The sequence below is a fragment of the Bombus fervidus genome, chromosome 4 (assembly GCF_041682495.2).
Source record: "Bombus fervidus isolate BK054 chromosome 4, iyBomFerv1, whole genome shotgun sequence".
Lineage (NCBI taxonomy): Eukaryota > Metazoa > Arthropoda > Insecta > Hymenoptera > Apidae > Bombus > Bombus fervidus.
Window position 1 is genome coordinate 12566598 of NC_091520.1, and position 27580 is coordinate 12594177.

At 42.0% G+C, this 27580-nt stretch overlaps 2 protein-coding genes across 9 annotated transcripts in view; one reads left to right on the top strand and one right to left on the bottom strand.

Annotated features, from left to right (window-relative positions):
• The first annotated feature begins 247 nt into the window (after positions 1-247).
• LOC139986385 (uncharacterized) lies at positions 248-2542 on the top strand. Its single transcript, XM_072001676.1, has 5 exons — positions 248-743; positions 816-996; positions 1068-1509; positions 1583-1809; positions 1884-2542. Exons 1-5 carry the CDS (start codon positions 635-637, stop codon positions 1963-1965), a joined length of 1041 nt encoding a protein of 346 aa, XP_071857777.1. The 5' UTR covers positions 248-634; the 3' UTR covers positions 1966-2542.
• Positions 2540-27580, bottom strand: part of LOC139986377 (uncharacterized) — a 110019-nt gene continuing 84978 nt past the window's right edge. For all 8 annotated transcript variants that reach the window (XM_072001664.1, XM_072001658.1, XM_072001657.1 and 5 more), the window contains 8 exons: positions 25504-25630; positions 8713-8960; positions 7873-8374; positions 6266-7784; positions 4780-5544; positions 4531-4697; positions 4250-4449; positions 2540-4091 (listed from right to left, as the gene is read on the bottom strand). In XM_072001664.1, coding sequence (XP_071857765.1) covers positions 4056-4091; positions 4250-4449; positions 4531-4697; positions 4780-5544; positions 6266-7784; positions 7873-8374; positions 8713-8960; positions 25504-25630 — 3564 coding nt within the window. In that variant the 3' untranslated portion in view covers positions 2540-4055. The remainder of the gene's footprint in view (positions 4092-4249; positions 4450-4530; positions 4698-4779; positions 5545-6265; positions 7785-7872; positions 8375-8712; positions 8961-25503; positions 25631-27580) is intronic.

A 27580-nucleotide genomic window follows, 5' to 3' on the forward strand; every position in this document is an offset into this window, starting at 1 on the left:
ATTATGTTGATTCTAATTGGTTAATTGTTAGTTCTATTGGAAATTATTTAATAAATTTGTTTTAGATATGTATAACAACAGTAAACAACGAATAGGCGGTTTTGTAAAAAATTGAAGATTATTTTGTAAATAATCAATTATTTCATGAAAAAAGATATAGAAATAAATATAAAAATTATATTTGATTATAAAATTAAAAACTTTCACAGATCATATCAAAAATAATTGTCATGCATGCCTAGTCAATAAGATGTGCATTTTTTTTTAAGTCAATTTTATTCAAGTAGTGTAATAGAATTCAGTAGAAAGTTACATTGGAATAAACCAACTAGATTCATTCCCGCCATTTTCCGGTCTTATTTGTTACAAGTTATAATTCTGTTTGACGCATTATCGTGATCGTTTTTTCTAAATATTTTGTGTTATTTGTGATCTGACGTGTATTTTTTATCAATTTATAGATAATAATTTCATCTGATTATCAGTAAACCATGTGAAATAGTTAAATATTCTGTTCTTATCAGAAAATAAGGTTGACATTTCGTGTTCTACATTTAAGTAATAATTTCCCGAGGAAAACATACATCAGTTAATTATATGTTCGAATGAATAATTCTCTGTTATATTGAAAGAAATGAATACTCCAACAACTAGAGATTTCTTGCGGAGACCAGATGGAACGCGTAGGAGATCTTCTCGCCAAGCCTTAGCGGTGATTCCTGTCAATAATTCCGCTTCACCTGGTGCGTTCCTTACATTTTTCATGTCATCTTATCTTTTGTTTATTTCTTTTAGTTTCAATTTACGTGTTTTAGGAGAAGCAAATTCTACCGAAGTTAATGCAATGGATAATTTTTTAAACAGTCGACATGGCACTGACTCTTGGAGCCCTGCACCTAGCCCAGACGAGATGGTAATCCAAAAACGAGGACGTCGTCGTAGAACTATAGTTTGGTCCCCTGATCTTGATACTTGTAAAAGAAACAGCCTTTTTAGGTAAAGATTTTTCGTTCCCAATTACTTCTGTTATAAGTCAATTAGGCAAAAATGTATTGAATCTGTTGTAGCTTAAATTCTAAAGATCGCACACCGGTGAAGAGTCCATCAAAATCAAGTATGGTATTGAGAAGTACACCTAGAAAAAGGCTTACTCTTGGTGATGTCACTGAATCTCAGTTTACAACACCAGATAAGAAGAAAAAGTCACAGGTCTCTTTGGATGTTAATAATTCACCGAGATATTTTAATGGCAATTTATTAAATGGTTTGAGAGGTCTTAGTCATAATCAGTTAGTTCACATGATTATGGATTTGGTTTCCACGCAAGAGGATGGTCTGTTACATGAGAATGAAAAAATAAGAAATGTTTTGTTAAAAAAGATGCCAATGGCTGATATACAACCACTAATCGACACATTAAATACTTTAAAGCAAAATATTCAAATTAGCATCGTCCTATCTAATAGGGATGATTTATCTGACATTCACATTTATTTAGATAACTTTCAGGTGTGCAGTGATTTTTTTACAATCTTATATATTTTTTTTAATTTGTTATTAACGCTATATGCAATTTGTACAGAAAACTATTATAGATCAGGGGAAAAGGCTTGTAGAATCACAGCACTGGGTATCAGTTATGCAATATGTTTATGCAGCATGGAATATTACAAAGCAACTATATGAAGAGGAAAATCAAAGCCTGTGTAATTTGACTCATAAATGTTTTAAAAATTTGACACACTTTTGTTCTCAAGCTCTAAAAAGAGGAAACTTCACGAGTACCATATTGGATATATTTACTGATAGGTACTGACAAAAAATTTTGGATTTTGTATTTTCAGCATAAAAGATATTACTCTGTTTTATGGAATTGTTCACAGGCTCGATGCGATGGTTGCAGATTATGAGGATTTAAAAGTTTGTTTACAGTTGATAAACGAAGTAAAAAACAATGAAACTTAAATGCTTTCTCTACGTCAACATAAAGTATGCCATATTACAAATACTATTACTTTTATATACATATATATTTTTAATATATGCATAAATTTTAATTCTAATCGTGATGTAAAGACTAACGAGTCTTGATAGTTGTTAAATTAACTATATTTTTTTTACTATTTCTTTTTATAATAATATCATATAATGAGATTTATATAGGACGGTATTAAAATAGTAATGTTAATAGTATTTAAGATAATCAAATGATATTTTTATATTACGTTTGTATTAATTGTTCGAGATACTTGATACTTTTATAAACTTTTCAATCATAATTGATGTTATACGAACTAGGAATATTGCTTAAAAACGATATTACGTTATTAGTGCAAGGTAACTTATTTCAGGTGTGTATACCGTTAGTGTCGTTTGTTATTTATGATTTAGTTATGATAGACACCTTCTTTTAAGGTATTTTAACATTATTTTAATATATTTCATGTGTATTTTGTCAAAAATACTTAAGGACGATACTTATTTCATTGGTACAATTTTTCGTCTGTATCTTTTCATGACAATAAACATACATCTAAACTGATTTTTATTAAAAACAATTTATTCGTCATAATATATCATGCATTCTTACATAATATATCCATTATTACTTCTGAAAGGCACATACTTCATTTACGGGTGTATGATGTGGCGTAGTGTGTGTACGTGTACGTGTACGCGCGCGCGCGCATGTGTGTGAGTGAATGAATGAGTGTGTAAATATCAGAAACATCCTAAGAAGCGTGTAAAATTTCTTTTCACATAACTGTACACTCTTTTAGACATTATAACGATGCTCAGAATCTTTCTGATCGAGCCGTTTGAATTTTTCCTAGACGATAATCAATTATACATGTGTCTAGTCAAGTGTTAAGTCGATTACTTAGAAATTCGCACTGATGAATACAACTCAAAACGACAAAAAAGTCGTGTACCATTATCGAGATCCTTTCGATCTCTTTCGTGCTCATAAGCGCAAATTTTTTTTCTTACAACGGATCATTTAGAAGTGCGTATTGGCAAGATTACATTATACACCACTCTTAGGAACATTTTCGAAATCCGAATTTGCCTCGATCGGATTTGGAAAATTTCACCAGACGAATAAAAACGTAACAATGAGCGCAACAATATAATCTGACTTCATCTAAATAAAAACATTTAGTTGAAACAAATCAAACGCGTTTTAAATTTGTCTACGCTGTTCACGTAGAACGTTTCGCATAATATGGGTAAAATAAAAGTTGCCTCTCTGATAAGGTTGAAAGATCATTCAAAAAGTTTCGTGATTCTGCTTCGACCAGTTTCGGAAGGCATAAAAAATAGGAACGATCAAGCTTAAAAAGCAAATTATCATCGTTTGTTGTTACATCAAGTTAATTAAAATTGTTTTTTAACTAATAGGAAGAAGATTTGCGTTTATCTTGTGTCAGAGATAAATGAAGTTGTATTAATTTCTAATTTGACATTTTTAAAACTTTCTGAAACTTTCTGAGTGATCTTAACTGATGGATATTAAAACGAAAACGCTCCATCTCTGAACTATGCGGTTGACAGGCTAAAAGCGGAATCATGGGTAATGAGATTGAAATTTTCTTTTGTACTTTTTCGCTGAAGGAACTGACTAACAGTTATAATAATCAAAATTAAATTGACCTCGTGGTTATCTTTTCCTTCACAAAAAGGAAGTAAACAAGAGTGTAAAAAGTAAATGTAATTAAACTTTGCGCGTATACAAGATCCAGTTCATCGTTCTTCCGGTTTTCTTAATTACATCCTAACTGTTCGTTAATGTTACGCGATTCACCCATGATCCGGGCTTGTTAGCAATGTTCTTCGCTCCGCTTTACAAAAAAGAAAAAGAAACATAAAAAAAAAAAAACTATATAGAACGTTCTGCTGCTCGCTTTGTTCAGATGACAATGGGACGCGATTAAATTAAGATAACGATCCGTAATGCGACGATGCAACTATGATACTTAACGAGATAAAGCTGCGAATCGAATACTGTGGTAATGAATCATCGGATATTACGAGTTCGCCGGCTGAGACGCGCTTCAGTCCACCTTTGCCGGTTGCACTCTTGGATACAGCTAGAAGAATGAATAAAATAGGTCATAAAACAGGTACAAGTTATCAAGGATGGATCTAGGATATTTTCAGGACGTTTCAAGCTTGAATTTTTATCTTTTTTATTTTTAAATTACAGATCGTTGTGGCTTTTCTCTTCGTAAATAGTTCAACAACTTACGCCAAGTAAATTCCGAGGTACGTAGCCTTCCTTGTGTCCCAGTTTGCTCCACCACCATTCCCTCTCGTTATCGTCACCCTTTCGGAGTACAACTAGGGAATCGCCGTTCTTCAGTGTAAGCTCGTCGCTGTGTTGTGCCTCGTAATCGAACACTGCGTACACTTGCCCGTTGTTCATTATTCCGAGCTTCTCTTGGACACCTGCGGCGAGTTATAAAACTTGTTGCAATTGCTCATCAAGATTCAAGAAACATTCTACTAGTCGTTAAAATTAGTACTGACTGTATAAGTATTCCGAGCAGCCGTCGAAGCCCTCCTCGTCCTCTTCGCATTTTTCCGCTGCTGTTTCATGATCGGAGAGGGTAGTGGCAAATATACAAGCTCCGTGTTCCACCAGGAATCTCACCATAGATAAATTATTGCAACTCGCGGCACAGTGCAAGGGAGTCCTGCGGTAAAATTAATCGAACAATTATTCAAGGTTTACAACAAAATAAAATTAACGATTAAAATAAAATGAACGGCTCTTACCATCCGTCGCTGTCCTGAGCGTTTACGTCGCAGCCAAACTCCACCAGAAACTTAACGATCTCCAAATGACCGGCGCAAATGGCGTTATGAAGCGCGGTAATCCCTTCGTCGTTAGCCGAACTAGGATTCGCCACTTCTTTAGCAGTCTTCTTTACCAATTCCAATTCACCTTCGAGACTGGCGTCCAACAGAAGCGCCAGAGGATCAAAGGAAACCCTCCTCGAAAGATTTGCCTTCCCTGTGCTAGACTTGAGATTCCCTTTTTTCCTCCTCATCACCTCGTTGCTCTTCCCATCGACTTCCAGCTCCGTTCTTCTTTCGGATTCTTTCGCCTTTGCCTTGTCCTCGATATTAATGACGTTCAACGCGTCGATGATATCCGCTTCTTCCAATTTCTCGTTGCTAATTACATCTTCGTTGATACCGCTCTTCTTGCAATTGTCCGTCGTGTCGATGATTTGTGACTGTTGCTGAGATTGTTGTTGTTGTTGTTGTTGCTGTTGTTGCTGCTGTTCCGTTTGCATTAGGTCCGCTGGAATCTCGGTCTCCGGGAATAGAAACGCCGGTGGCATCTCAATCCGTCGATTTATCGACACGTGAACATTCGATTTGGCGTAACGTAGCTTCGGCTGTTCGGAGATCGGCGCCTTCTTCAGGGTCAGAGGCCTCGCTTTGATGATCTGATGGTTGCCGAATTGGGTTTCCGTTGGAGACTCCGGCGGTTCGGACGTAGGAATCGGCGGTACGTCTTCTTCTTTCTCCGTTCTGTGAACGATTCAGTGGAAACGTCGGTTAGGATCGACAGAATAGCTTGGAGGATTGCGGTTGTCCAAGAAGGTGCATTAATTGGGACAGTACGATCGACGTGGTTAATCCTCGAGCTTAGAGACTCGAAGAAGTTTCGGAACAATTAGACGCTTTAATACGTACAACTAACTTTGATACTCTGTGTCAAGTGTTTGAATTAATGGTCGAAGACACCAGGTCTATCAAACTCCTAATCTCTTAAAAAAGTTTCGATGACTGACGTGTATTCGAAGAAAGGGGAAAAGCGCGCGATACGATGGTAAGATTTGGAGGGAACTTAGGTCAGGAAACAGGAACTTGGATCCCGCCTCGATGGATCGAAGAGCTCGCGTACACTAAACTGTTGTCTCAGCTGCACGGTAGTGGTTCTATTTTGGTGTCTATTATTCGAGACAGGCTTCGATTCACCGGCCAAATCGATCACGGACTAATTAACATTTATAATTAACCCGGTAATCGTTTTTACGAGCTGTTCCCAAAATCCCTGTTCCATCTACCAGTTTCCTTTGGGCAATAGTTGCTTGGCATGGATTCGAATAGAGATAGAAATTTCAATTTCAAAATTCCAATCTAAATTCCGAAATTCAAATTTTAATTTAATAGTAGGTATGAAATCTGTGAAATTCGTTATAATCTAAATTAATACGCCTAATAAACGGTAGCGAAACAACGTACAAACCTTGCATTGATTCCCAAATTGTTCTTGCAGTCGCTAATACCGTCGGTCGAGTTATCCACCTTTTCATGATGAGTCAGCCGTGGCGGAGGATTCGGTTTGCTCGGTTTAGGAGGTAGTGCTGGTTTCGTCTTGTCTTCTCCCATATTCTTCCTCTCGTTCTCGTTCTTCAACCTGTCGAATTCGAACGTTTTCTCCGCGGTCTTCGCGGGGATGTCAAATTTCCCATTTTGCTCGTGCTTCATCACGGAACCCTGCTCGAATTTATTCTGATTGTTTTCGAATTTGACCGGGTCCTGTTTGAATTGTTGCCCACCGACTTCGTATTTGTTCGAGGGTTCGTGCTTGAATCCTGCATTGTGTTCGTACTTCACCACCGATGGTCTAACCTCGTGCTGATCGTGCTTGCCGTACTGCTGAGTATTCTGATTAGGATCGTACTTTGTTCCATGTATTTGTTCGTGCTTGTTCTGCGCAGATTCGTATTTCCCTTGCTCGATCTTCGATACGTTATCGTACTTATTCGTCTGATTGGTAGTTTGTTCGTGCTTGTTTGATTGTTCGTATAATTTCGTTGGTTGATTGGTCTGGTCGTATTTTCCATGCTGATCGTACTTAGAATGTTGCTCGTACTTTATCTGATGAGAATCGTATTTAAACACCTGATTGGGCTCGTACCTTTGCTGTTCGTGCTTAGCTGGAAGAACATGTTCGAACTTTTCTTGGCCTTTTCCTTGCTCGAACTTCATCTTATCGGATAGTTCGTTGCTGGATGTAGGACTGGTCATCGGTTGAGTTTGATTGTACCTTTGAACCGAATTCCCGAAGCTGGTTCCGCTGGATGACGAGTGAATGGTTGACGGAGGGTTAGGAGAGTTCTGAGTCTGATAGACCGAGGACGAAGACACGTGAGTGTTTGCTTGAGTCGGATGCTGAATCACAGGATAATTGTGCCTCGACGAGTAAGTCTGATCCTGATTTGACGTTTGACTGCTAGGGATAGATTGATTTGATTGCTGTTGATTGGCATTTTGAGCGTTCAAGCCGACAAAACTTTGCGCGTTATTATGTCCACGGCCTATCAGACTCAACGTTTGAGGCATTACAGGATGAATTTTCGTGGAGGAAGTCTGATAGATCTGAGACTTGACGGAGAAACTCGGCGCCACGCTGGATACCGGTTTCTGATGCGTTTGAAGGTTTCTATGGTTCTGAGTTTGGGTAAGGGACACCGTGGTGCCAAGGTTCGACGCCGACGAACCAACATTGTGTTGCTTCTGTTGTACGTTCCCATGCTGTTGCTGTTGCGTTTGCGACTGTTGTTGTTGCTGATGGATCCGAAGATTCTGCGACAGACTCTCCGGACTGAAGTTGTGGGATGAACTGATCAAATTGTTGTTCGTGCTGTTGGTATTGTTGTTATTATTGTTATTGTTGTTGCAGGTCTGTTGCATGTTCACGGGCTGGTTGGCTAGGTTCTGATTGTGCTGCTGTTGATTCGTGCCTAACAGTTGCGATTGACCTAAGAAAATATCAATCGAATCATCGATTAATCGAGCTTGTAGCTTACGATTAAATCGTTCTTCGAAAATTTTGTTCAAACTACTAACCTTGAATATGCGACTGCGACTGGCTGTGAGCGATTTGATGACCAAATTGTTGAAACGCCGTTCTCTGACCCAGCTGGGACGCGCTAGCCGAGTGCTGAATCTTGTTCTTGTTAACGTCGTCCTCGGCCGCCTTGAAGTTCACCGTGAACTTGGTGTTGTAAGGCAGTGTCTGGTACTTGGGGTCGTTCTTGTTCAGATTAAAATCGTTGTCGTTCGGTATATGGGAGTATGGTTCGATGGCGGCTATGTTTCCAGCGGGTCTGGACTTTCCTCCGGCGTTGAAGTCCAGCTTCGACTCCGTGAACCCCGTGTTCGCGTTCGTGCGGTTTCCAGAGCCTAGTTGCTGGCTTAGTCGTTGATTCAAGGCTCTTTTACGCTGAAGACGACCCTGGAGCTGGGCTATCCTCGCGTCTATCGACGCCATTTCCGCTTGTCGTTGTGCCAGGGCTAACCGTTGTTGGGACACCATCTGATTTTGCTGCTCGTTCATCTTATTACGATACTGTTGACGGGGAAAAGGGATTCGTTTCAATTTCCTAGCTCTCGTTAAAATCAGTAACACGAATCCAGCTTCGTTTAAGACGTTAAAGCGAAAAAGGAGAAAAACAGTTGTTCAATTTCTATCTGACCCTTTAAGATTTCAACCATTTCTATAAGAAACCATTGTATAAGAAAATTCTGTGGGATCGGTAAAAGCATTCCGATCACACTCGCGGAACGGACGATATCGACCTACTCGCCCTCGGATGGTCGGTTACAATTTATTGCAAATGGAAGCCACGACCCAGAATGGTGCAGCTGCGAACAGGAGCGACGGCTAGAGAGTGTGAAAGGGCTCACCATAAGCTCCCTCCTAAGTTTTTCCAGCTCGGCGCTGGCCGGCGTCGACAAGTGTCCACCACCGCCGCCGCCAACGCCTCCGCCACCGACGCCTCCGGCACCTCCACCTCCGTTTCCGGTCCCGGCCGCGTTCTGTCGACCCCGCAGCTCCTCCAGCTGTCGCGTCAACTCCTCGACCTTCGCCACCGCCAGAGAGAGCTCTTTCTCCTTCTCGTTAAACAGCGCCCTTATGCAGTCCAGGTCCGAGGCTGTGAGCATCAAACCAAGAAGAACGTTACAACGGAAAGCAATATTTTATTTACAAACTGTTACTGTTTCGTTTAAAAAATTGTACAGAGAAATCGAGATGGAAGATTTATATAGTAAAAGGAATGCTTTTCTTCTTTTTTTCTTTTACTCGTTCTTAAAGAGTATCGTTCTCGAGAATGGAATACTATCGTTCCAAGTCGATATATAACTTCTCGAGTCTCTTCCTTAGAGTTGCACGGCTTCGAGTATGAACCGGAAACTGATTCGATATCCCTACAAAGATAAAGCAGGAGTCTGTAAGAGGAGGTGAAACGAGTCGGTCGTTTGACCCGACAAAGCAATAGTTTGCGAGGATGAAACTTTCGTTTAATTATTTCCTCTCTCCTTTGATCCGTTGCCTGATTGGTTCGCGACACCTTTCTTCGCAGCTTTAATCTCCGTCTAACGACGTTATCTTCTTCTCTTCGTCGCTCACCGCACTTTAAAGTAGAGGTTATCGAAAACAAGAAACGTATCCGAGCTGAAATAACAAATAATCTTCTCCTTTCTCCCAGGACGAGAAAGTCGTATATCTTCTAAGCAGAGGAATTCGCGTGGATAAAGAAACGAACGCTTTCCTCGTTGACCGCGAAAATGACGATCGTTCCAAGATCTTCCGTCCCCGTTTTTCCAATTCGATGACTATCGATTCGTTCTCGGAACGAGAACGGCGAAACAATTCAACGACTAATTGCCCGATCGTAGCACGTCGAATCGTAACGCGAATCCCTGCCGTGTCTCTCGTAAATCATTCCTTTAATTGACACTTTTTCCAACTTTCCAACGTTATTCGCCAGCCGAGGTAGCTTTCTCGTCGCACGGGTCTTTGCCTCGCGCGAGTTCGTACATCGAATTACCGCCGATGGATGAGGGTTTTCCGAACTGCAGGAGAACTCGAAGCCTCCGTTATCGAGTTTGAAAGGGAAACACGAAGGGTTGTACGGTTTTTCCCCTGAAAAGTTCGCGAAAATCTCGTAGGATTTGAATGGCCTAACGCATGACTTTCTTTTTGATTTTAGCAAGTTCGATACAAAAGAACGACGAGTATTAAAAAAGATATCTCTTGAAAACGAAGACTCGTTCTGGAATATTCTATTAGCATTTCGCAACATTACACGTGTACTGTAACTTACACCTACGATCCTTTCAAGAATGATCTCTACAAGCGCGCCTTTCTCTCGTAAGAATAAACGAAATTTAATCCAATTAGAATTCATTTTCAACGATCTATTTATTCCACAATTTGATTCTCAGCAAATTAATCATGAAACGTTCATGAATCCTTTGATCTCTTTTATCAGTTGCCCCACTCGTTTAAACATTTACGAGCTCGTAATTCGCTATGACTTTTGTTTGTTCCCATCTCTCTACTTTATTTTATATCATTATACAATTTTGCATTTCATAGATGTATAATCTTCTTCCGTCTAAAGGGTTTTCTCGTCGATGAATAAATAAATAAACGAACAAACAAACAAACAAATAAACAACAGAAAATATACAATCTTAAAAAGAAATTATTCGATTCTCTTCGATTGTTAAATTTGTCAAAAGTATTTCGACTGTCCAGGAATTTCTTTCTCCAGCAAATCGACCAGATCGAAGCATCCCACCACCCTTTCGATTTTCCGAACGATCGTTCTTTCGAGTTGCAACGCGGCTGTCTCGCGTTTTCCAGCTCGATTCGCTGGAATACATCGCGTTGGAACCAGTCGTCCGCGTTCGACTGTCTCGTTTCGATACCACCGCAGAAGAATTGCCTCGAAAGCCCGTAAACCACGCGTATCCTGGACGACCGAATGGTTGTCCTGCGGAAGAGACGATTCTTCGTCTCGTGTCCTCGATATATATCCAGCGAAGAAAAGTGCCTCGCGTGGAATACTGTGCGGCGATCATGATTCGACTGGTCTCCATTCTTTTATTTGTCTCTGGTGTTTCATTTCTTTGCAGCGTGCTGACGTTTATTGCGAATCTCTTCGTTGGACGTACCGAGGACGAGAATTTTAAGCTTTTCAGGTTCGCTGGCAGCCGTAGCTTCGCTTAATTAGAAAACCTCCAGAGAATTCATATACGAAAGACGAACGTAAGTCGTGGCTAAGAAATAAAACGCTCAGGAAGGTCGTCTTTTCGTCGAGAATGCGATTCCAAATATTTCAGGACCTCTGAGATTCAAATAATTCTTTAAAATTCTTCGTACGATTTTTTGGCTACAGCGACTGATCGACGATCTTTGTAATCGGCATTGAATATCGGTCAGAAAGTAAATTCACGAATTAACATTTAATATCGGTTACACACTAGGAATACTTTTGCAAGCGATTAAAATTTCGCAATTTTATTTCCAACCGAAATCTTTGGCCAGAAGTCTTCATGAACCTCTCACCGTATGTATTAAAGCAACGTCGCGTTTAATTTCAAGGAGACCCGGATTCGCAAAAACCAGAGAACTGGTTCGTAGGCCTTTGACCGCTTTGCCGTCATTTCCCGCGGGTGGAAAGCGGCGAGCAAAAACAGCCCGGGAAACGATGAGGATGGAAAAATGGAAGCGAAGAATGTAGGAGAAGGGACCTTTTGTCGCGTTGCTCCACAGAGGAACGATCGGTCTCAGCCACGCCTTATTAGACTTTTCATTTCCATTCCCCCTTCCTTCTTCGTCTTCTTTCTCTTGTCCTTCTTTTTCCTTTTCTTCTGCATTCAGCTTATTGCCTCTCGGCAACGCTCGTGAACCGCGAGACAGACACGCCGTGGCGAAAGCTCGTCCCTTTTCGAAATTACTGCGAGCTGAGTCGAACCGTACGCCGCGCCTTCGTGTATGCCTAATTTGGAAATTATGTCGCGAGAGTTAGCGGACGAACCAAAATTTTCGCTGTGGAAAATTCACTCCTCGAAGCGTAGTTACAGAGAGACGTAGCAATTTGTCGTTTTCGGTCGCGTTGCTGCTTCGAGAATTGTAAAATACGTGGTAACTAGATGCACAGCTTTATAAAAGCGGAGAATGCTTAGACTAGTAGCGAACTTTACTCTTAACAACACGAGCACTCTAATTCGATGCTGAACATTCTCAGACTTTGGTCTCCTGCGTATGCTTCTGAGTTTCAAACGTCCCGTATTTCGCGAGTCTGCTCGCCGATTCAGTTATAGTTAGTTTGCTGAAAATCTCTCGAAATCCAACGACCAACGGAAGGGATGAAAGAAACGATCGAGAGCTGCCTCGTTTTTACACGATAAACGAATGCGAACTGCGAAACGGTCTGATTAATTGGATCAGGTTGCGTAAAACGTGTTCAATTGATACTGTTGCACGATTAAAGATGCAACGGTCGTTAGCAGCGACGCGAAGAGATATTCGTTCGATAAACGATACAACAACAACAACAGCGTTCTGCATTCGCATCGATGAATTCTCGTCGTTTAATTGTATGCACCAATTAAAAGGATGCCATTTAATTAAACGCTGGCCGCTGTATCGCGCGAGTTCCTCTCCGACAACGTTTGCCGATTTTTGCCAGAAATTTCCACATTCTCCGCGATCCTGACGTCAGAAACATTAAACCAGATGGTTAATGATTATTTCTCTGGTCTGGTTAGTAGACAGAGTTTACGTACCAATTTCTCTCGAGTTTCGTTTGCATCTTTCATATCATTCTAAGAGGATGCTCGCTATGAACGTGAAAAAAGACCACTTTCGTCGTTCGTTGAGAGGTACGTTGACTTAAATTCCTCGGTTAAGAATCTATTGCCTCGATGGATCTCAGAAAATTTAGCAATTCTCTTGGTTTTCTTCTTTAAAGATTCAAGAGTTTGGATCGTATTTAATGGAAGAGAATGAAGGACACCTTAAAAGCTGAGTTTCGTGTTCAAAAGCGTAGAAGAATATTACTAAGAATATTAATTGTTCGGAAATTTCATTTAGCACGTTCTGAAAAGCAATTTGATCTTGATCGAATGCGAGCTGAATTTTCGTTGGTCATTTCAAATTACGTGTTGCGTAACTTCGATCGTATTAATTTCTTTATGCGATAATGAGAAATATTTATCCGCAACAGTATCTCTGTTCGTGATAACAAATCGTCAAATTCTTCTGATAATTAACTGGAACCTCGTGCCGGCCGTACTAGGAGACTATTAATTGCTTCGAGTTTGATGATACGTTGTCATTGTGGCCGCACGTTGGCGGTGATTATCGATTTCGCGAGGTCGCGACGCACATAGGGTATCACGCCTCGAACACGTCCTGAGAACACCGGACCTTCCGGCAATTGGAAGTTCGATTGCACTATCGAAAATTGGTCACCGCTTCTACGACGGCTATTATACTTCTTCGATTCTCCGGGTTCATGCAAATTCGCGACGACTTCCCACGTCTATCAGCAGCGAACGAGGATTTCCGTTCGAGTTTTCACCGGAAACGACCGTTTCCAGCACTCTGGAGTTTCTCGGAAATTTCGAAACTTCTCTCCGTTAATTTACTACGAACACGACGATAAGTCGAACAACCATATCGTATCTTACACGTGGAGTGACATGAGCTTTTAATAATCGTCATGGAAACGATGGATTTTTAGAAATTTCTCATTTTCATTATCCCGCAGATTCGTTTTAATTTGAATCGAGTGTACTCGAGAATCGATTCGTTGTTTTTTAAACGAAAGTACGGGTTAGAATCGTCGAGGATGCTTTATGGCTCGATTGCTTTTCACGCTGGATTTGATTGTCAGAGTTCGTTGCATCGAAGCAGAATATAGTCGAAATAAAACAATAAATCGGCCACGAAGATCCATCCTTGTTCTTATTGTTAGACTCACCCGTTTTCCCTCCCGAACGATTTCGCATCGCGCAGGCTACCACGAAATGGCCAGCATTCTGTTATTTATACGCGGGGTGTCTCGAAGTTGCACGCAAGGGTTTATTGGTTTAATTCCGCTATTTTTCCTTTACGAAAATTCGACGAGTTTTGGTACATCAGAACACAATAGTTAGACGTACAGCTCCCTTCGACGAAGCTGTTGAATTATTTTAACGAGAAAAGTTGATGTTTATCTCTAATTGGTGTCCAAATTTTATGCCATTATGCTGAAGCTTGTCGAGGTACCTTTTGAATCGAAGGGGAAACAGAGGCAAAGAAAACCCTAGAAACTTTCGCAGAATTACGGAGACAGAGCTCTCGTTTTATGAAACTTCCTCGAATCTTCCAAAACGCGTCCTCAATTTTCCCAACTCGCGATCCCACGACAACTCTTGCGAAACTGCTATCGGTGAAAAACATCGGAACACCAAACGCTTTCGGCTATGGTTACAGACATAGAGACGTAAAGATAAAGCGTGTCTGCGAGCTGAAAAAGCGATACAAGAATAGAAAGAATACGTTGCATAGAGGCCCTTTATGTGCGAATATTTTGAGAACCAAAGCCGAGTGGAGGTAATATGCATAGGGAAAAGTCTGTTCAGAATGATGACCTCGACAACGTATTTCACGGTCGTCAAAAATCGGCCAGATGTAACCGATTCCGAATAATTATCCAAGCGTCTTTTGCAAACTTGTTCGATCGCCGGTATCGTTGGTCGATTCGTTAAAATTACGAGCTGCGGTATTCGCGGATGAAGTTCGTCTAAAATTAACTAGCGAGACCGTGGGCCAATCGCTCGAAGCTTCGGCTACATAATCTCCCTAGTATAGAGGGAGGGTGAGAGCGAGGGGATGATGTATCGTCGCGTGGCGCTATTGTCCGATGACCTAGAATTCCATTATCGAATTCTGGCTATATGTGCCGGCTGGCGAACTCTCGCTCGTGTTCCCGGCTGTCGCGCGGCTTCGAGATTCGATACGCCTCTCGGCATCCGTGCCGCGGATACACCGTGTTTTCCGTGTCTACGCCGACCGAATGGATTTCTGATACGCGAGCATCGCGTGCCTCCGATACGCCAAGCGCCGTGTCCTGATTCAAATTTATCGAAGTACCCTGGCAATTTTCCTGTCGTCCATCTTTCTTGTATCTTGCGCGAATGCTTCCGCCACTCTTTGCCTTTAATTCTCCGGTGATTTTGAAGTAACTCCCGAGTAACGAAATTTGAAGATTCTTACCGAGGCTAAATGTCTGTACTGACAGAGGAATTTTCGCAAACGAACGTCGCAGCCAAATAAGCAAGTTTTTCTGTGGATTTTCCACGGCAGACACACGCTGATTGGCTGTGACACGTGTTTGCAGGCGATTGTCTGTCGATCGAGATTTAGCTTAAGGGGGTATGCTATTTTAATTTTACATTTCTCTTTTTCTTTGCTTGCAAATATTTGGTAAAGGAAGGAGATTTTTATAGGAAACTTCAAGCAATGTCTTAAGTCTGTGCTTATGTTTTTTGTATTACATATAATTACAAAATGACAGGGTGGTTGCAACATTATCCGACTCCATATCCAGCGTAGAAAATAAAAATTTTGTACGCGAACTTAAAAATAGATTTACCTTCGATGTAGCATACGATTTTTCCATAATTTCGAAACACGGGAAAATGGGGGCTCGTAAGAGACAAAATTTTATTCTCCGGTAAAAAAAAAACAATTTTAAACGTTTATAGAAACTCAGCGGATTAAGACACTAAAAGAGTCATCAAACACTACATTATAATCTATTTTTGTTTACGTTCGCACAAAAATGATTTATTTTTTACATTCCGGTCACGTGTGTCACTGGCTGCAAGCAAACAAGGTTCCGCTGAATATGAGGTAAGACAGTGTTATACCACTCTGCTATTTTGTAATTTTATGTAATAAAAGAAATAAAAACACAGAGTTAGAAAATCTTAATCTTTTATCAAATACTTGTAAGCGAAAAAAATGTTAGATTAACTCTATTTTTTGTAGACTTCCAGGCCTGCATATCTCTTTTAAGGAACACGGAAAAATTAATTTCCTTCGTCCTTGAACTTATTTCGTAGTTTAGGTATTAATTACGATAATTAATTATTAAGTATCGATATATGAATAAGCAAAAATTTAATTTCGATAGACGCGTAATCAGTGACCAATTTGATTAATCAGTGACCCATTAAGGATCGAGCGATGGTTTTTAAGAAAAAGACGTAATTAGATAAGACTTACGCGAACTTGTATCGTAGGAACTTCTTTATGTGAAAAGTTTAAGCAGGAAGAAGTGCCAGTTCATAACATATCAGACTCCCTCGAGGGGTTTTTGCGAGCCCACGAGAGAAATCGATTCAAAATTGAGCTCGGAAAGATAAGCGATCCCGTTTTTGCGTTTCGACGGAGTCAAAGGCATCCCGAGACGCTCTCTCCCTTTTTACGTCGATCGTAAAACCGGAATAAGAGCGACGCCTTCGAAAAATCGGACTGAGAAATCGGTTTTCTTATTCTTCGCAGGACTTGACGGGACGTTGCGAAACTTCGACCAAGAGAGCTTCGACTAGCGTTCCATCTTGAATACCAAATCTTCAGGTGGAAGCCTCGCGCCTCTAAAGTCCTTCGGCTCGCTGGGAAAGTTTCCGCTGCGTTCTGCCTGTCGACAGGCAGGCCAGCGAGATTTCAAAGTGCTCAAAAGCTGCGAAGCCGATGGTTACCGATGCTCGTCGCGGGAAATCGTTGTTTTACTTTCTTTCGTCGACGAAACTTTTCGTCTCGTAGAGAGGGCGAGGATGATTTCTTGTTATCGCGAACGAGCATTGCATCGGATCTCGTCGATGATCCAAGCAATTTGTACGTACGTTGGTTGATGGTTTTCGCGGTAACGCGTTTCTTAGAGGTTTTTTTCGCCGCACAGCTGCTCCAGCCTTCATTTTCCACGAGAACGAAATTTCTCGAGTGAAAGAGAAATCGAAATGCAAAGAATTTGTACGTAGGTCGATGATCTTTATTTCTCTTCGTGGCGATACATTTTTAGAAAGGTTTACAAAATTTGCTATCGCGGAACTACTTCCAGCCTCTCTATTTCCCATGGAAACGAGATTTCCCGACCGGGAGAGCCTACGGAGCATTGCACGAGAGTCAAAATGGAACGCGACGGATAAAGGATCGCTGGAAACACGAAGAGACGTTTAAGAGAGTAACGATCGTGCTTTTCTTAAAAACTCTGACACTCGAAAAAATAAACTCGCTCCGTCGTTTTTTCAAGTTGTAACTCATTTTATGAACTCCGGACAGTGTTCCAAGAATGAAACGTGAAACAAGGTTAGGACTCACCGCCTACACGTATATAAGTAATCACATTTGGAATAGCTAGCGTGTTGCACGAGTGGAGTTTATACGAAACTTTCGAGAGTATAGCAAACATAAACTCACGCTCAAAGTTTAAAAGCAGCGCACGGGTAACATTCAAAGAGAAACACCGCCATGGGTATTTTTTATCAGAAGCAATTTAAACCATTTGGATCATCGGGAAATTCCCTTCGGGTCGAATTCACGGCAATGTGTTAACAATTTCGTGGAACAAGAAGAGCCCAGAAATTAGCCCCGTTTCTAGAGAAAATAGAGATGAGAACTCGCGATCCAAGTACTTCAGGCACAGTCTTCCGGAGCACTCGTTCTAAAACGACCCACGCATCTCGCGCAAAGGAGGCGAACAACCCTATGCAGAAGATAGATGAGGAGGAAACGGAATGGGGGATCACGTTCGTCGCTCCTCTTATTTGTTCTCCGCTGGAAAGCGAACAATGTTCGCTCGATCATATTTGTGCTCCGTCGAAACGAGATTTCGCGATCGGAAGAGGGTCACGGTTGCGTTAACCCAGTTCGTGAAATGTAGACGGAGGAGACTCGAAAATGTGGTTGCCAGCGAGGGTAGCTACTCAATACTATCGCGCTGCAGCACGTGAACACATTTCGGAAATCGTTGATATTATAATTTTCGTTTTGTCTTGTTATTTCTTCGTGACTTACTGTCACGGCCAGTTGTGATTTCTTGCATAAACGAAACTTCGATGTCAGCAGCTGACTCGCTGATTGTCTTCCGCTCGTTAGACGCGAACACGTTTTGAAAATCGCTTCCAGATTAAACCAATGTCTATCGCTATTCATTGTATCGGCATAGCCGTTAATTTCTTTCCTTATCCTTTCACACACTGTTTCTTCGGTCAAGATGTTCTGCTCCCTGTTGCTGCAGCCAGTGTCGCGCGTTCTGTGTGGATGCTGTGAACGTTTGAGAGTACTTCCGTTCACTGCGTTGCTTTAATTCGAATCTTCATTTAATACGCGAGTACATCGACCCTTGAAAGTGAATTCCGTGGATTCTTTGTGGAGATAACCATTTTCTACGTGATCGCGTCGTAGCGGAGAGATCTTGCGAAGAATAGATTCAAATCAAAAGGGGAAGTGCTATTGCTGATTTGACTATCGTACAGAGAACCAAGGGGAGCAAAACTGTTGCAACACCAGACATGTTCTCAGCTGAAAAAGATCGTCGAGCCGGTTTAATAATTTCCGATTCAGTTCATGATTACATGTTACATGGATACATGTAAAACCCACGAGTCGTTTCTGGTTATTAACATCCAGCTTTTTGACAGCGTCTCGCAAGCTCTTCCCCACCAGGCTAAAATCCTCCCAAGATAAGCGAAAAACACGATGAACCACCGATTATGAATCCAAGTGAGAAGACACGATAAGACGGTCGATGATTGTAAAATGGATGCGTGTAATCGTTAATTGGCGAGGAATGCGCATTAGCTGACCGATCGACAGATTTTCTTCCCACTTTCATCCCGTTTGGTGAAACTAAAAATACAGAATTCGCTCGTTAGACGCGCAATTAAAAGCAGTACTGCTCGCGTCGTTAATTAAACGAACGTTAGAGCGTAAACTCTGCTTTTTTTCTTTCCATCGTTACTTTTTTCTCTTTCTTTCTTTCTGCCGCGAATCGGAGAACAAACGGTACGCTTCCACGAGTCGCTTCACTTTTGAAACCACGAAACCGTTTTAAAACAGCTGCCCGATTCTCTGATATTTCCGTTGCGGTACGCCTTGAATTCGAGCTCGTCATATTTGCGATAGACACTAGGCGAAAGTTTGCCGGTCAATTTAAAAACTTCTTCAATTGTATCGTACTTATCCGCGCAGGAGAATTTACATTGGTTTGTACCAAAAGTTCTTTTCGTTTCATTGCTAGACATTGCTAGTGTATAATATTTCGTGTCCTGTATAATATCACTGAATTATATACGATATATTTTCATATATCAGCCTCTTCCATCTCTTCGGAAATCTCACGACGTCAAAAATTACTGACAAATAGCTATCCGTTGCTTTCATTAAAAAATTGTTTGCGCACTAAGAATTGCAACTAAGACTTTGATTTAACGAATGAGATGAAAATCCTGAACAATAATAATAGAATATTCTTAGAGAAACCACAGCAGTTTTAGAAAAATGATATAGATGAGAGTGTACAATAACTTAAAAATATTGTATAGCACATGAAATATTGTGCACCTAGTGCCTAGCGATAAAACCAAAAGAATTTTTGGGATAATCTAACAGGTTTGCGTAGAAGAAATTTGATACGAGACTTCGATTTATATTGCAATTTATGTTCCTTTAACTGTGATTCCTGCTTCGTCGTACATAGGTATGAACGATGATATTCTCGGCACTCGCGCGAGAATTTCTATCTCGTGTTGGTTTTTCAATTGGATCAAGGCTTGTGAATCCTTCTTTCTGCAGCTTCCGTTCTCGATTAATAATTTAAGGCAGCTCGAGTCGATACTTGAGAGTTTTTCCCTTTCGTCGGGCGCGCATCAGTCTATTCTCGCGGAACGAGTTGCCGAGGAATACGAAGAATACGAGGAACCTAGTAAATGCAAAGTATCGAGCTCGCGAGTGCAAGAAACGACAAGGGGGATGACGAAAGACTTCGTCGCTGTGCATCGTCGAAAAAAAGTTCTGCTATTTTCAGCAACCGTTTCCATTCCTGATCTCGTGATTTCTCGACAGGCAACTTTACCTTCGAATCGATCGGCCAAAGTTGTACGATTGGATTCCGTCTGTTCGGCATCAGAGATAATGGCGGAACTCGAGAGGGAAAAAGCGTCGAATCCGTAAAAGGATCGGTGAGCGATTTTTATTACATCAAAGGAAATCAAGCGATTTTTCACATTGGAAATTTCACTGGAGTTTCGTCGCAAAACGATGAAATTATATCGAGATATTCCGAGGAAGAAATTTAAGCAGGATCTCTATCTATGACGAGGTTTATAGTCTTAAACAGTTCTGAAATTCTCTGGCAAGAAACGCAGCAGTCTTTAAAACTGTGTCGAAGTGTATCAGAGTTCACCGTTTTAGAAACATGGAAATCGGCTTAAGTTTATTCAACCTAAGTTTACTCGTGGCCATTCGAGGAAAATTAATTTACGCTTGTTATTCTAATTAAGGAGGGACCTTTGTATTTCTGGTATTTTAGACTTCTTTCTACTTCCGCACTTTTTCCCCGTGTCTCTGCCTTATTTTTCGAATAACGCGTTTTCTAATTGTATCTTACTCTCTTTTTAACCATCGACCATAGATAAGAGAAAAATTATATTACGTTTCCCCACTTTTATCGTCCGGCAGGGATTAAAATACATTATATACACAAATGAGGAAAAGTCGGACGAAGTTATTCCACGCCCTCTGTGACCGTCTCCCTCGACTTCCTTCGTTTCGTCGAGCAAAAATCTCGGGAAATATCTGCGTGGAAGAAGAAACGCCTCGAGATATGGTAAAATTAGACCGTGCACGATGTACGAAATTACCGTTCGTTATCAAGAGGATCCACCTACGTCGCAACCCATCTTTAATTCTCTATGTTAACCTTTCACCCACGAGATCCTAAATTATTGACTCGACTTTTCCGCTGATCTGTTCGAAATAATCTATTTCGGATGTATTTCGTGGAAGGAAGGTTCGCGATGTGGAAAAGATCGCTGTACATGCTCCGTTGACGGGAAACGAGATCGTTTGAAATTCATAGAAGGCTGGCGTGACTTTTACGTTTAGAACGTGGCGAACCTGTCATACCTGGGAAACCTATGCTTTGATAAATTTTTACTCGTTGAAATGGCCAGAAAGATTCGCTTTATTCGCTTCAGATTTCGCGGTCAAATTTCAGTTTTACGATCTCGACATTCCAAACCGTAATTTCCTATTTCCAAGCGTATTTCGAAGAAAGACCAAGCGTAACTCGTAATCACGGGTAGGTGTTTTACCTTCAAAACTGCTGTTCCGCGAACGCATTAATACCTTGTACCTCGGACGCATTAATCCACGTTACACCGTGTATTATAATCTCTTTGAATAACAACTGCGTTCGCGTTTCACGCGTTACGACGAACGACTTGGAATAATCTTCTTTGCTTTCGAGATTAAGCCATTAGCATCAGCCGTGCCATTATCGACATTCAGAATGTTAACCGTGGCGAGTCTCGAGAAACGGATCAAAGGACAATCTCCGTTTTTCAGAAGCCTCTAGGGCTTCCATTATCCGATTGAATATCGATTTAACCGTTCTGCATCCTCGATCCAACCAGTTAGTCTGTCTCCTATTACTCCGGTCGACGAGTTACCTTGTTAACAATCTTCCAGATAGCTACGTTTCCTCTTCGAGGAAGATGAGTAGGAGATAAGCGCGTCTTTTCAGCTTGAGACAGGTGGGAGGAGGCGACGTTCTCCGATAGAGACGGTCGAAATTAGAATTCATGGTCTGTCAAAAAGTTGGGCCATTACGCGGCGAAGTGGAAACTATTAGACGGAAAATACGAGTCTGCCCGATTACGCCGCCACGTCTGTCAGCTAGCGGACCGGATTTCACTACGACGGGAACTCTGTGGGAGATTTATTCCTGGTGAAATTCCCGCGGCGCTAACTCCAAACTTTTCGCTGTTTCGCGAGAAGAGGATAGATGGTTCCGGTTTTCGATGCCACACGGTTATCTTAGCTGATTATCTAAACATTGTCTCCTGCTGCTCGGTCCAACTACCATTCTTCAATTTCCAAATCGAATTCTCGCGCGGAGATATACAGAGTGTTCCAGATAACGTGATCAATCGACTAGGTGGTGATTCCACCTGCAGAAAGAAGTCGAGAAAGCGGAATAAAATTTTGTTGTTCCGTGCTTGATTTCGGAGAGAATCAACTTTGAAAATATATCGAGTATACTTGAATTTGGCTAATTATCGGCTAGGTATGAGTAAATTAATCTGTTTTCGCGTAACGTTTTACTTCGGACAAAAAAGAAAGAGAAACTTTGTCATACGCGTGTATTAAGTCAATTAATTAATTTAATATGTTCGAATTTTATTTTCGTAAAAACGGAGGCTTAAAATTTTATTCCACATTTTTAACCCATTTTTGCATCTAGAATAACCTTCTTTTTTTTATTATTTGTCTACATCTAGCGGATAATTAGGCAAATTCGAATGTATTTGACAAATCTTCGAAAACGAAGCCTCGGAAAAAAAAATGTTATTCCACGTTTTCGACTCATTTTTGCGCGTAGGATCACCTCGGTTGGCCATGGCACGTGGTACACCCTGTAACTGGTATTCGATGTGTTTGAAATCTGCGCTTGCTTAAAAGAAAAAAGATTACTGCTTCGGCTGTCTCTATATCGAAGGAATCCCCTCGGCGTAAAGAAAAAATGAGAGTAACTCCGATTTCAGTAGTAAATATCGTCTTCGATAAAAAACGAAGCGATATTCGATTCTCCTCGACGACGTTTGTTTCCGTGAGAAGAAGAAAAAAAGAGTCGCTTCACCCTGCTACGGCTGAAAAATCGGCAAAGCCAATTTCAGGGCTCGTCAAACGTCCCTTACCTTCGGAGCGACCAAAAGAATCGTCTCGTCGGAAGGAACAGACTCTTTGTCGAGGGAGACAGCGCGACTCAAAAAGGTTTATCTTGGAACGAAGTAAACACGTCGACGTCGTGAAACTTCTGTCATATTAGACGTAGTTGGAACTCTACTTCTCGCCCTACGAAACGATTCACCTGCTGTAACGTCGAGAATTGGATCTTTCCCCGGTGGCATCGACACCGATAGCCAGGAAATGAAATCCTGGACGAACCTCAGAACGGTTCGGCAGACATTTCAACGTAAATACAGTAAATACAGACGCGAAGTAAACGATCGCGAGGCCAACGATACGTATCTGAGAATTATTCATCCGACGTGAAGAAGAGCGGTTGTGACTTTTGCCGGGACAAATTCACTCGAGCCACCCTAATTCCGTCCGGGAAATGTACGAGAGAGGCCGGAAAGCCCTCTTTAATTAAAGCCCGCCCCGTCAGCTACTATGGAGTCGACCGTTTAATTCGCAGGATTTTTTAAATAAACCGCATCGCGCGTAGAACGCCGGGATTACGAGGATTACGGTCGCGTCTATTTCGTTCTGGCTGAATCTTCGCCAGGCTTTCGCGTCGAGGGTATATTTAAAAGAGACTTTCTTTGATTCCGAGTGTCGTATAACCGTCTGTTTTGCATCTAGAATGCAATGTACTTGTAAGTATGGTGAACTTAATGCTCTTTTGCCACAGAGATTCGTCGAACGATACGTTGAAATTAATTTAACGAGATGTAGGATGTGTTTCCAACGAGAAGAAAATGTTTCGTCTGCCCGATTTTCAAGAGACAAAAAAAGAAAATAAATAAAAGTTCCCTTGGAAAATTATCATCTTTCTTATATTGAATTTTCACGCAAGAACCAGGCGTAAAAGACGGAAACTACGCGCTCTATAAACGTTTCTCGGATATTATTATTCGAATAAAGCGTAGATACTAACGTTTGCGGCCGCTGCACCATATTGGGTCAGGATGATACAAAGTTTCGAATCCGTACCACTGTTCCAGACGTCGCGCCAGAAACTCGTCGCAAGTACGACGCAGTTTATGCTTCGAACGGTTATCCAAGATGTTCCGACGATGAATTCCCACTATTTGCATTTGTACGAGTTCCCAGCCGCGGAAACGAGAATCTATCAGCGAACGAGGACCAAGTTCCACGTTCTATAGGAAGTGGATTACACGAATTTCCGCTGGTAACGCGATCGGATCGTTCCATTCGGGTTCTGTCCTCGTTCCGAACCTTATTCTCGACCGATTGCACTTTTCACCGGGCTGATCTCGGTCTACCGCCTTTCAGTCGCGAAGTGACTTGAGGAGAATTTGCGGGAAACTTGTTGGAGAAAGACGTATAGACTTCCAGTGGAGAAAATCCGCGAACGCAGCGGATAAGACAACGAGGACGATGTTGCAGCAGTGGTTGAATCGGGAACAGACAGACGTCGAATCACGTGCGGCGTACCACTCAGCAGGGGCTGCTGGAAATGGATGGTGGTAACGAGTGGAGGTTCTTTCGAATAGGATCGCGTGATGCTTCGCTCATTGGTAAGTCGAACTCCTCTCCAACCAAGTTAGATGATGTTTGGAAAGCCTCGAACCGAAGAGATGTCGTTTATAACGAGACCAATTGGAATTCCTGGTTCGAAAGGGAATTGGGTTTAAGAATAGGAAGCGTCTTGCTTAACGGGGAACAGGCGCGTGAATACCGAATTATCTCAGTAGAGAACTTTCGTAGTTCGAGCGTGAGTGCTCGGCAACTTAGGACATGCAAGCGATTTCGAATCAAACACGACGATTGATCGTACACCATATCGATTCTTTTCCAGCTCGAGAGATCTTTGTATCGGGGAAGAACCTAGGATCGACGATGTTGTCACTTTCGGGGTTCTATCTCACGAATCGTTTTAGCCTTCGACGATGGAAAAGACAGCTACGATGTTGCACGATCCTTGGCCAAGAATCTCGTCGCAAATCCTGCAGGCTTGCTTTCCACGGAAAGACCAAAACGGGGCCGTGGTAGATCGTGGCCGTAAATACGGCGTATGTATCATCCAAGTCCGAAAATGGGAGTGAGACGGCCGAGAAAAGCCATTTGCCTCGAATGGGGACCATTTTGTTCGCGAAATCTTTATTGAATCCGATATTCCTTCGTGCTGGCTCGTTCGATATCCTTTTACGAGACGTTCGATCCCCTTGGAAATTACAAGAATTCGCCTTCCTGCTGCGTTCGTCTCTCGCCAACACGAACGAAACGATAACGAAGCTCGTTCCTTCTTCGCTCGAGATCGTGCCGAACTCGAACGATATTCTCGGTACCAAAATGGCCGGAGAAGTTCTTCTTTATTCCTCTTCGCGGGCTATTTCCTCGGCTACGATTCGTTGCGTCCGGACCAAACTTTCACTCTCCAACGCAATATGCCGCTGCCGCTCTGGACGTCGATAATCCCGGCGAATTGGATTAAACAAGTTTATCATCGGACATTTTACGGGGATTCTCTGCTTTATAGGGATCTTTTATAGGGATTCGCGAATAGTTTCTAACGAATATACGGCGCTCGGAGCGAACAGAGGATAGTAGTGGCTCCATCAGGAAGTTCCTATGTGTTAACATACGACAGCCAAAACAAAAGTGAAATATATCGAACTGGACGGAGCAAAAGATAGAAAGAGACTTGTTAATAAACTCACTCAACGTGGCGTTGTTGGCACGTGACTGGTCGGTCTGCGATCTGAGCAATCGCAGCCGATTCAGCTTGCTTTGTTGTTGGTCCAGCCTGTGCCTCAATCTGGCGAGTTTGTCCTGCTGTGCTGGCTCCTGAAACAGTAAACACCGTTCGTTGAATACGGGGCTGAATGCAGCGGAATAACAGAGCGAATCCAAAGTGAATACTGACTAACGAATGGGACAGAGACGGACACAGAGGTCGTAGAATATTTCATGCGGTTACCGAATAACAGAGAGAGCCCTGTTGTCTTCTCTATGACATTACGCTTCGTTGCCGGCAGCTCTCTCGTTTACCTTGCCTTTTTTATTAATACCGCTCGCGAAACGACCAAATCCGCCGAAACGAGCTACCTCCGATGAGCTTAACTAGCGACGAATTCAGACCCTCTACCGATGGAACGATCACCCTCTTTCTACGTTACGGTCGTCCAGAGAAAACGGACACCGAGACTTCTCCGGAAATCACCTCTAAAATCCACGTGGAATTTACCAGACGCGGTCGGACCAGAGTCCGGTAATCCCCCAGAGAATCGTCCACTAAAATTACCGTCAACCTTTCCGCGTAGAAAGTAAGATTCGCCTGGATACTTGCTAGTACTAGAACGTTCTATGGCGCGTATTGTCAACCGTTAAAAAGTCCCCGAGCTTACGAGCAAAAGCAGCTTGCCCGTCAATGTTAAAGCGATACCGGATGGAGGGATTCGCGACCCACACTATCTTTGGTATCGAGCTCGTCTCGTCTCGTCCCAGGAATAGAGCCATGACGCCGAGGATTAAGGCTTTCAAGTCCTAGAAAATCCTGGCTGAGTCCTGTCGCCGTCTACCCGGTATTACTTCGAATCGTTCGTGAAGCTGGCGCGTTGCAAGTGACACGAGGTTCGATGTGTATCGTGGGATTTTTCGGCTCGATTTTATCGGGATGACTGATGAGCTCTTCGTATTAGAGGGTGGAAACGGAAGAAATGGGAGACAAGAGATCGTTGAAAGACCTGCAAACTTCCGCCATGCTTTTTTGGCACTGTGCAGAGTTGAAAGGAACGTTGGCTCGATCAGTTGCTGGACCGTGGACTTTCAACCGCTTCTGGAAGATTTAACAAAAATGGACAGAATGCGCGTAGTATTCGAAGATACAGGATGTTTCATAACACGTGGGGCTCGCATCAGGAGTGAACAGAGGATACGAAAACGATCAAAAGAGTTCGTATGAACAGGTGTCCTATTTGACTGTATTTCAAAGTTATAGCTACTTTTGCGTTACGAAAATCCGCGACAGCTTAGCCTCGTAGAACGTGCTCGAAATGGTTATCCTCGGTCTGTATTATTCGACATCCACTTGGAATTTTGGAGAGATTGCGAGATTCTTTGACGCGACGACTGAAAGCATACAAACCGAGGGTGGTCACTTCGAGCATTTTCTATGAAGATAAGCTGTCGCGGATTATGATAACACAGAACTGGTCGTAACTTGGAAAGAAGATCAGATAGGTCACACGTTCGTATGAATTCTTTTCGCTACTTTTGTGTCTCCTGGCCATTGCTGAAGCGAGTCGTCTTACGAAACGCCTTGCATATAAATAGAACGTTCAAAGTACAGTAATTTAAATACGTAATATTAAATATTTGATATCCAAGCGAAACGGACCTCTGAATAGATTTAATTTTTAGTTGCGTTCATAAAAACGTAGATTTGCCTGAATATCCGTAGTACGTGTTTTTGGCAATAGCGTGTTGTCGGCTGAGATAGTCGCATTGTTAATCGTATACTTTAATCAGCGGAGCGAACGGAATCGTCTTGCTCCTGTGCCATCCTGCTAGTCTTCTCTCTAGCTTTGATATTTTTCAAGACTTTTGCACGCGATCTAACAAAGTGTCAGGGCTCGTTGTTGAGAGTAACGGTTGGAAGATTAGACCGACGCCAGCTAACGACACGAAGTGGATGCGGAGCGCAGTAGAGGCTCTTAATCTCGTTAATATCGTAGAAGAAGGAGCTCGTTACACGGCCGTCGAGTGCTAAGCACACGAGACAAGGAACCGTCGCCC